This window comes from Ixodes scapularis, unplaced genomic scaffold (genome assembly GCF_016920785.2).
Source record: "Ixodes scapularis isolate PalLabHiFi unplaced genomic scaffold, ASM1692078v2 ptg000312l_1___fragment_3__unscaffolded, whole genome shotgun sequence".
In the NCBI taxonomy this organism is placed as follows: Eukaryota; Metazoa; Arthropoda; class Arachnida; order Ixodida; family Ixodidae; genus Ixodes; species Ixodes scapularis.
The window spans coordinates 2,317,260-2,328,402 of NW_024609958.1; the positions used below are offsets into that span (position 1 = coordinate 2,317,260).

Sequence of the window (11,143 nt, forward strand, 5' to 3'; positions counted from 1 at the left end):
TCAGAAACGCGAAGTTCACTTTTACTTTTATTTTTTCGATAATGGGTATTTCTTCCACAGAACACAGTTATTATGATAACAATTCGTTCAGAAATCTTGTTAATGGAAACATTGCACACAATGACAATAGATTATCTGTGTTTCATTTAAACACAAGAAGCATTAGGAACAAATGTGACGAAATTGAACAGTTACTTGACTGCCTAGAACTACGCTTTGATATCCTAGCATTCACTGAGACATGGCTTACGAATGATTCACATATTCCTGAATTTAACGGTTACTACCACACAGAGATATTTCGAACTGGGGAAAAAGGTGGGGGAGTGTCCCTTTACTATAAAAGCTACTTGGCATGCAGTGTTATCTCTGAATATACTCGTGTCTCTGCGAATTATGAGTGTCTTTTTGTAGGGTGTCGTGATTACATTATAGGTGTTGTGTATACAGACCGCCATCCGGATCACCTAGTGTTTTTCTAGACTTCTTACAAGAAATTTTTCAGTATGCATCTGAGAGTAAACTTCCTATGATACTAGTTGGTGATTTTAATATTAATCTGATGTTGTCTGACTCATGGCAATTAGAATTTTTAGATCTCGTGCAATCACATGGTTATGAAAATGTAATTGATTGTCCTACCCGCGTTACGTCTGAGACGGAAACTTTAATTGATTTATGTTTGACCAATGCAATGAGAAATGACGTAGTATCTGGTGTACTGACGGTGGATTTAAGTGATCACTTACCTCTCTTTTGCTTTCTTCCATGCGCAAACGTCGGCTACAATAAAACGAATATAACTAACCCTTATTATCGAGACATAAACGATTATAGTATCGAACGCTTCGTTACGCTTGTATCGACCATACACTGGAATGATATATACAATGAGCCAAACCCTAGTAAGTCCTACGATAAGTTTATAGAAAAGATAAAAGAAGCCTATGAAGATGCGTTCCCATTTAGGAAAGCTAAAAGACACAAGAAATCACGGAAACCCTGGATTACCGTAACACTTCTCAAACGAATTAATGAGCGAAATAAACTTTACGACACATTCATAAAAACAAAAGACCTCGATATACTGGCTGAATACAAAAAGAGGCGGAACAAGTTAAACTCCGACATAAAAAAGGTGAAAGTAAACTATTATAAAAATAAATTCATTACAATTCAACATAATCCAGTGAAAGTATGGAAGACGGCAAAAGAACTGATGTCCAAGTCAAGCAGTACCATCCCCAATGTCCTTAGAATAGATGACGTGGATTATTCTGGTAGAGAACTTGCAAATCTATTTAATGCTCATTTTTTGCTTTCGGGCGCTCCGACCTTCTCCTTACAACAGGAAAGAAACTTTGAGTTTCATACCCGCGTATGTTTACAACAGTCTATATTTTTGTCACCAACTACAGAGACTGAAGTGCTTAACGTAATAAATTCATTAAGAAACAGCGGCGCATGCGGCGATGATGAGTTGAAAGTTAAACCTATAAAAGCAATTGCTGGGGTAATATGTCAACCACTATCAGCAATCTGTGACAAAATATTAAGCACCGGGATATTTCCTGCTCAATTAAAAATCGCCCGAGTATCAGTAATACACAAAGGTGGGCCACTTAATAATTTAAACAACTACAGACCTATATCTGTATTGCCAGTATTTTCAAAAGTAATAGAGAAGATAATAAACTCCAGGATGTCTGACCATTTTATTAAAAATAACCTAATTGTTGAACAACAATATGGATTTCAAAAAGGGAAATCAACCGAGGAAGCTTTACTGAAAATCAAGGACAAAATTTTAACCAATTTTGAGACCAAGCTTTACACATTAGGAATATTTTTAGATTTCAGGAAAGCGTTTGATTCTATTAAGCATGAAATAATTCTGAAGAAGTTGTATAACTATGGTATTAGAGGAGTAGCCCTAGAACTTATTCAAAATTACTTATCAGATCGTGTTCAATATACGACTTTAAGTTGCGAGAAATCAGAAATCAGTAAAATACAATATGGTGTTCCCCAGGGGTCCATCCTTGGACCACTCTTATTTTTGGCGTATATTAATGATATTGTCAACATTCCCCACACACCTGACATTGTGCTATACGCCGATGATACAAACGTATTTTTTTCTGGTCCCAACATAGATGAGCTTGAATCACTTGCGAATGATTGGATGTTAGAGTTAAGTGCATGGTTGACATGTAATGAATTAGAGCTAAACACCGAGAAAACAAAGTATATCATATTTCGAGCAAAAAATAAAAGTATTAATCAAGAACTTAACCTACGATTTAGAAATAGTGAAATTCAATATGTAAAAGCTCACAAGTTTTTAGGTGTATACTTTCAGGAAAACCTTAATTGGTCTTATCATATTGATCAGATTCGGCCAAACATCTCCCGGTCAATAGGCATTATAAATAGGCTCAAACATATCATTCCGGTTTGGTTAAAACGACAGTTATACTTTACTCTTGTTCATTCTCGTTTAAATTACTGCAGTTTGGTATGGGGTACGTGCTCACAGACCTGTATATCCAAGCTGCTCATTCTACAGAAAAGAGCAGTTCGGTCAATTGCCAATATCTCATATAAGGAACACTCTAGCCCATATTTTATCAAGTATTCTCTTCCTACGGTAGAACAATCACTCATTCAAAAACTGGCAATTTACATGTTTTACAAAAAAAAAGCCCACCCTCAGTTTGTACATGAAAATTACATCAACAATGCATCAATATACTCATTTCGCCATACCCACTACACTCAGTCCAGAGTACGCACAAACTAGGGTAAACAAAGAATACTTAATCAGATCGCACAGCTATTAAACAACCACCCTGAAATACTGTCCATGATAAATAATTCCAACACACTATACACATTTAAACGAACACTGAAAACGTACCTTTCAGGTATAACATGATTTATTAAAGTTTCCGGCCTCATTTCTTTTGTTATATCAATGTATCTTAGTGTAATCCCACTATTAGTATTTGATTGTTTTTGTTCCTATGTTTCTGTACGTTGTGCTGCTGACTGTACAGGGGGATGGAGCCCTGTCAGGCGATTTAAATCGCCTTTTGCCCCATCCTCCTAGACACTTGTCTGAATAAAGAATATTATTATTATAACAGAACAGGACGAAAAAAGAAGCACGTACGACACGAACAAGTGTCAACTTCCAACTGATTTAATAAAACACGGAAAATTGTCAAACTGTTCATCCCCATCGCCTAAACACATGCAACAGATAAAGGTTCCTATCGCTCATCACACGCAGCCCTCAAGAAACACAATTTCTTTGTTTAGCAGATAAAAGGGCTGCTTACGCATTTGTCAGCTGCTTTGTGTACACCGAAAGCTTCGATTTATCCCCTTTCCATCTCCTTCTTCCCTCTCTTAATAAACCTTGCGTGCTCTAACAAAGGTTACCATCCGCATCGTTCGCAGTGCTCCGCAAGATGCTCACCCGAATCATTGCGTCCGGCTAGTTTGTGTTCCCGCGCTCTTTCATTAAGGCATCGGCCGGTCTGACCTATGTAAAATTGGCCGCAACTAAAAGGAAACCACCTTAGACACGCCTTTTAATCTTTTAATCGATATGTGCCAACTAGCCCCCCCCCCCCCCCCCTCCAAACCAAAATTTTATTTAACTTCATGGCCCCTTTAAACCTGGAAATCGATAAAAGTAAATGCACATAAAAAAATAAAAAAAAAGCCTTGCGGAAAGGTGGTGGTTTTTTTTCCAAAGTGGGCAGTGTAAATTACCTCGACCCGCAAGTTCGGAACTAAGTGTATAATTTTAACATTCCCGCTTTTGTTCCGTGAAGCGGTCATAACACATGAACATGTCGGGACCACACCAAAGCTTGTAAACAACTCCGGAACGCAGCCCAGTGGCGGAAACTTACATTTTTTGTTGCGTCCCTGTTGATGTTCGAAGTGAAACGGTGTTATCTATCTCATCCGCAAAACCGTTTTTAAAGCAGCACTCAAGAAAAAAAAAATTGCAGCAAAAGATTTTTCTTTCTTACATGAGAAATTAGAGAAGCATGGAAGCACACTATTTATTATAATCGCTCGTTTGATTGCTATGTACACCTCATATCCAATGAATACAAGTATGTTTTAGTGCATTGCCTACGAATGACGAACATCTACTTTGACGAGCTCTGAGTGGGCGCTAAGCATAAATAAAATTTTTCTTGCATGCTTTCCATAAGACGAGCGCAGTCCTTTATCGCTGTCCACAAACTGTATCCCTTTCCAAGTGGAAGTTTCTTCATCGTTGCCCAAAATCGCACAGAATTCCCGTTTTGCAACCAGAACATATACAGGGTGCGGCCGTAAAAATTTTCACACTTCGCACGCCTAGCAAAAATCGAATTTCAAACGTACATACCTGAAATTGGGAACACGAACGTCGTTTATTCCAAAGTTTTTTGCTTATTTTTTTCAGACGTGAACTCGGGAGTAGCGAATTATTAGAAAGATAACAAAAATGGCAGACGTGCATTTCCTATGGCCTATACCCGCCCGTTCGCCGTCTGCTATCTGATTCCCGATGACGTGTGCTACCAGGGTATAAATACACGAAAATGCCACTAAATTGATGATGTGGTTCTCTTGAGGTTTGCATTGAATGTCGAAAAGACATGATTTTTCTGCGGCCCTATATTGGAACTAATGAGTAAACGTTTGGTTGCATGTTGGCGATAGTTATTACAAACCTGCGACCACCAATTTTTTTTTTTTTGCTTCTTGAGGGCAGCGTAGTAAAAAGTGACACATAAGTGCAAAGAGGTTGAGTGATTAGTTTTCTTTGCATTGAAAAAAAAAATTGCTCTGGTCCATCGAGTTATGAGCGCCAGCGCAACGGCGGCTGATAGATGGCGTAAGTTGTGGCGGAGCGTGCGTGTCCCGAAATCTTGGTGTTTCCAAAATACGCCGAAAGTACGTGGTCAGAGAGCGCACTGTCATCGGAGGTTCGCTATTACCGGGACCAATGAAATGGCGCCAAAAGTGCGCCGTGAGAGAGCGCGCTGTCTTCAGAAGTTCGCTATCACATTTACGTGACCACTCAGGCGAATTAGAGGCAATTAAATTAAGAAGGATGACAAGCAAATTAAGAGGAATCAAAGTGAATTAAGTAACTTATGGGTGTTTGTCTTTAATGCAACGGCGCTTGGGCTTTCGCCTCCAAGGCGTCTTAGGGATAACTATAGGGTTCTCCCCACGGTGGGCGGCAGTGGCTTCGTCGCCCACCGCTCCGACTGGCCGCCCATCGCTCCAACTGACCGCCTACCACTCGTTTCTTTTTTTTTTTTTTAATGGTGCGATTTTGCCTGCGCACATGGCTGCAGACCGTCGCCGTCGTACTCAACAGGTCCGCGCACCGCCACGTTATGGTTCGCTATCGCATCGCTGATTGCCGTCACTGCGACATTGCTTCAAACAAAAAGCGCGGGCGCTCGGCGTGTTTCTTCTAGAGCGCAGCTTTTAGGCGCCCGTTTCCGGCTTGAGCGGCGTCGCCGTCGCCGTCGTCGTAAGCGCGCGTAACCTTCGTAACCCCCCTTGTGAGGGTTACGAGGGTTACTCTCACGAAGGTTTCCCTCACGAGGACCACGAGGGTCACCCCCGTAGCCCTCATGAGAGTAACCCTGGTGACCCTCATGAGGGTTTCGAGGATTAGTTACCCTCAAACGAGTACAATCACGAGGGTTACCCTCGTAACCCTCGTGAGAGTAACCCTGGTGACCCTCATGAGGGTTTCGAGGGTTAGTTACCCTCAAACGAGTACAATCACGAGGGTCACGTGGGTCACAAGGGTTACCCTCACGAGGATTTCGAGAGTTACCCTCACGAGGGTTACGAGGGTTACCCTCACAAGAGTCATGAAGGTTACCCCCTGAGGTAACGTGACCCCCCTGAGGTCACGTGCCCCCTGAGGTCACGTGACCAACCTGAGGTCACGTGACCTGAAGGAGTCACCTATCCCTCAGTACCCTTTCATCCTATCCCTCCCTACCCTCCCTCCTCCTCCTCAAGAGCTGCGCTCTAATCCGGCGTTACAGAGAGTTGTAAACAGCTTTCATCCTTTCTTTTTTTTCTTTCTCTATATCAGCGGCGCTCCGCCGGCAGCGTCCCGGGGGGGGGGGGGGGGGGGGGGGGGGGTAGCGATAAACAGACGCGACGACCCAAGAAACCTAACAAAAAAACGAATGCTACCCCCCCCCCCCTTCACTCCCTCCCCCGGTCATGTCCACCTCTCAGAAATTCCTGGGGAGAACCCTGAGGATAACATAAGAGACCATGTGAATTTTTTCTTTTTCTACCGATCTACTATCAATGGAAATAGTCAAATCTCGATTCGATGCGCGACAGTCGCATCCACGTAAACGCAGCCACAGTCTAATTATATCAGGTGAACTTCCTAGAAATTGAATTCCACAGAAAACAATTGTTTGTGGGGAAATCGAACGCCGTTCCCCTCCATATATGCCAGAAATGCAATAGAGCGCGTATTTCGTATCCCCTTACCCCAGACACTGTTGTGTGACAAAACATAAATAAATAAAAATGGAGGTCGATGAAATACTTTAAAGCTAGCGCCCGAGTGTCCGAGCAGCCATTCCTCCAGGTATACATTTTCATATTTTTCTCATTTTTTCCCTTTTAATTATATTTCTTGTTTGGTCCGCCAAGGCCATATTCCAGATTTCTCAACTAAACACTGTGCCACCTTGAAGTTTGAACTAACCATTTCCTTTATTGTTTCCCTTGAATTACGAACGCTCATTTCTGAAACCGCATGCAACGCAAGGCGTACGTGTCCAGGAGGACATTGAAATAGAATCGATAACTCTAAATACATTTTATTACTAAGTTACAGATACCGTCTACAAATTTTTTCTTGATGCAGATTGAAATAGATATAATAGAAAAAATATATCAAGGATACAACAGGAAATGCTTGTACCGCAACGCAGCCCAGCTTGAAGTTACTGAGCATCACATGACTAACTAAAGAGAATATATGCAATTTATCAATGACAGATTCAAACAAAGGGCACATGAACGTGTTGGTTTATTGCAGTTGCCGCAACAAAAGTTACTTCCCTTGTTAACCACGGCACCAATCATCCACAAGTGATATTTTTCGCCTGCTCCAATTGCACCATCCAATTATTGAATTTTTCTTCCACTTCAGCACTGCAGGTTTGTAGAAAAAAAAAAGCAAGACTGGTTTTATAACGATCAAAACACACATATCGCTCAAGTACATCTATGAATTGTTTCTTTTTTAATTGCACTGCACTTTTTGTGCAATAGAATGCGTGATAAAAGATCCGCCCAAAAAGAGGGCAGTAAAATGTACTTTTTACAAACAAGATTTCGGGTACTTGAAGGAGATTTTGGTTTATTACTTGCAACAAAAATATACTTTTAGCCTCTTGACTCTTTTATAAAAGGTACAATGCCACTATTTTTGGACTTTCACTAAAAAACGCGCAGCAGTAATCTTTCACGTTCACAACCTACAAAACATGGGTTAGATTAAAAATCGTAATGGCAGTCGCAACAAAGTTAGAGAAAAAGGTGGCGTTAACTTCTTCAAGTTACAGGCAGAATGGGCAACACGATCTTGTTCTGATTGTATGCCGCCCAACCTTCATCGCAGTCGTGCACTGGGGTTGGCAAGTACATCGCACGTGCTAAGCTGCAGACAGCGTTAGGGGTCGGCTCTTCCAGTCGCGGGAGCGATTTGGCTCCAGTCACCACCCGTATACTTGTTCACGCATTGATTGTCATGAGGCCAAGTCGTGTGGTCACCTGTGTTGGGAAATACTTTGAGTACATTGTACAAGTCTCACTGCAAGGAGGTTTAGAATACTTGTACTTTACTCATAGTTCATTCACTGAGTAAGTACTCGTACTTTACTTGAAGTATTTAATTCTGGTACTTTCCGAGGAAAGTGAAACTGCTGACTTCCGAAGTACATTCCCACAATTTGGCCTTGTTCGATTTGAATCACTAAATGATGATTTGTCAACCCTGATGCCACTTGACTTTATCCCAAATTCGCCACCGATTCCGGAAATAACTTGTGCACTCCTGATTACCCTTGGAGCAATGCATCACCAGTTAGAAAAAACAATGTATAGGGCAGGGGTATCAAACTCATGCGAAAAGGGGAGGGGGGGGGGGGGGGGGGGCAAGTAGCCCACCCCGAAGGACTAGGTCCAACTAGAAAGGGTGGGATGGGGGTGGGGGAGGGCGGGGGCAATGTTCTGTTATTTTGAGACAAAAACAAAGAAAGAAACAAACAAACAAACACTGGTGTTTCACGTTGTAAAGCAGCCGGCTGTCCCAGCGACACCTCATAGATTTCTTAGACAAGAAACCTTGTGCTTTCTGCTTTTTGTAAGCTCATCATTTTCACTCTTTAGCTTCTATTTGCATATACGACTACTTTGGGTCCACAACTGGTTTTATGAAAAAATGTAAAACACCACTCTACCACAATAATTACAGTTTTCACAACTCGCCAAAGACACTTAAGACTGCTTTTGTGTTGGAATGCGAAAACATTCCTACACGCAGCGCATTCGTACAAGCAGCGCGCGCCACGTCTTGCTTTCGCACGCGTCTCTCCGGCGGTGACATCATGCTCCCCCACTGCGCAGGCGCGGCGAACCCCGGCGGCTTCACGACGGCTTTCGTGACGAAGCATCTGCCTTGCTGTGCTTTTGTTTGTCTTCTATTTCTGAGGCCCGTGCGGTCTGACCTTGAGCGCCCCCTCCGGCTTCCGTGAAAAAACAACTGCGTTGGTGTGTTCTTTTTTCTGAGACGCGTGTTTGGCGACCTATTTTTATGGCCAGTTTTCGGGCACAACGCCAATGCCGCTTTTTCGCGTAATGGGACAAGTAAGCCTTTCGCCTTAATAGAACGAGAGCAAGCACACTATTATTCCCCTGTCTAAGAACAAAAGCCCGAGATCATAGACGTCTAAAGTCAGAGAAAAATCTTGGACTTTAGACGTTACTCCTGCTGAGCAAGAGTTCGTGCAGCCGAGGTGCCTTTTTGAGCACAGAGCTCGCACTCGTGTACTCTAGTAGTTGTGAAGGTTGATTTACATGAGAAAGGGCTGAAAAGCAAATATTTGGACGAAGCAATACTTCTTCCAAAATATAAAGAAACAGAATAGTGCAAAATGCGTGCACAGGGTAAAGCACCTTTAAATAAATCGACGATATAAAACTTTAAAACATAAAAATGAGAGGGCTCGGCACTCACCCGACGGCCAGCATGGCTAAATTTCCGCAACTACTTCTGCAGGTGATGCCGATACTATTGGAAACGCCATCCAACACGCCATTCACGGTACCCGAGGACAGCATCGGACAACAACAAGTCATCATCCGCCCCCATTGGCTGGATTTTCATCGTGGGCGCGAAACGTCATCCACCACGCCACTACAAAAGCAAGGACCAGACCCGGCCAACATCAGAGGGCTCGGCACTCACCCGACGGCCAGCATGGCTAAATTTCCGCAACTACTTCTGCAGGTGATGCCGATACTATTGGAAACGCCATCCAACACGCCATTCACGGTACCCGAGGACAGCATCGGACAACAACAAGTCATCATCCGCCCCCATTGGCTGGATTTTCATCGTGGGCGCGAAACGTCATCCACCACGCCACTACAAAAGCAAGGACCAGACCCGGCCAACATCAGAGGGCTCGGCACTCACCCGACGGCCAGCATGGCTAAATTTCCGCAACTACTTCTGCAGGTTGGTTTACAATACAAGCAGCACAGTTATAAAAATAGCTACAAATTTGTGGTGATAGTGCCGTGCCCTCAAAAGTGTTTTGCCATTTTGTGTGATTGCTGGCGTCGGTTAATGTTGTTGCTGCTTTCTGGGGACGTTGAATCGAACCCAGGACCATTAACAATAGAACAGAAGTTAGAAAAGATTTTGGAAAATCAGGGCCAGATGAGTAAGGATCTTCAAGAAGTTAAAAGTGGTCAAGCAAATCTTAGGCAAGAAATGCATAATATTCACGGAAAAATTAATAAACTGGAAAATGCAATGTCAAATATTCAGAGCGAAATGGTGAAAGTTGATAGTCTAAAGGAAGTCGTTGCAAACCTAGAACAGACAGTCAGACAGCAAAGTGAAAAGCTAATTGACCTAGAAAATAGAGGAAGGCGAAATAATCTACTTATATTTGGCTTACCCGAAAAACACAACGAAAGCACTGAGAAACTGAAGCGAACCGTAACGAAAGATGTCTTCCTGGAGACTCTCGGCATCACAGTAACTTCGATTGAGCGAATTCACAGACTTGGACGTAAGCGCGAGGAAACGAATAGACCGGTAATCATAAAGTTCTTCGACTACAACGAGAGAGAGGAAATATTTAAAAACTGTAGAAAACTAAAAGGAACTAAGCTCAGTATCAGTAGTGACTACGCAAAAGAAACAGTGCAAGTAAGAAAACTATTATGGGGAAGCGCGGCATCGAACAGAGCAAAGGGCGATAAGGTATCACTTGTACATGACAAGCTGAAGATTAATGGTGAAACATTTGTGTGGGATCTTAATCTAAACCAGCGACGTCGTGTTCAACCCAGTGGGGCAGCCTACAACTGACGCGATGCAAGGGCGGCTGAAAACGATCCACCTGAATTGAGAGTTATTAGCCTAAACGCCCGAAGTGTGGTTAATAAAATTGAAGCTCTAGAAATTTTGTTTCTTGCCCACAGTCCCCATGTGGTAGCTATTACGGAAACATGGCTAAACTCCAATATAGAAAGCGATTGCATTGTTCCCCCCAATTATAAATTAGTTAGGTGTGATAGAACTACCAGAGGCGGGGGTGTGGCTATTTGTTTGAGAAATGACATTGATTGTGTGGGGCTTGAATGCGACTGTGATGAAACTGTTTGGTGCCGAATTTCTTATAACAGTCGAACGTTCCTTTTCGGAGTGGTTTATAGAACGCCAAACGCACCAGTAGAATTTTTGGAGGGCTTGAATGAGTTTTTGTGCAAATATGTAAATGATACTACCAAGGTAATCATGACTGGAGATTTTAATTTGCCCCATGTAAAT

General features: G+C 42.6%; 1 protein-coding gene and 1 pseudogene across 1 annotated transcript; both read left to right on the forward strand.

The window, feature by feature from the left end:
• The first annotated feature begins 308 nt into the window (after positions 1 to 308).
• Positions 309 to 7,042, forward strand: LOC115314197 (annotated as a pseudogene).
• Positions 7,043 to 9,319: 2,277 nt separating this feature from the next.
• LOC120836511 lies at positions 9,320 to 10,741 on the forward strand. The gene has a single exon (XM_042287785.1). It carries the CDS (start codon positions 9,326 to 9,328, stop codon positions 10,679 to 10,681), a length of 1,356 nt encoding a protein of 451 aa, XP_042143719.1. The 5' UTR covers positions 9,320 to 9,325; the 3' UTR covers positions 10,682 to 10,741.
• Positions 10,742 to 11,143: the final 402 nt, after the last annotated feature.

Excerpts from the sequence above, each read along its gene's own strand:
- LOC120836511 (XM_042287785.1), top strand. The coding sequence starts at position 9,326 with ATGGCTAAATTTCCGCAACTACTTCTGCAGGTGATGCCGATACTATTG.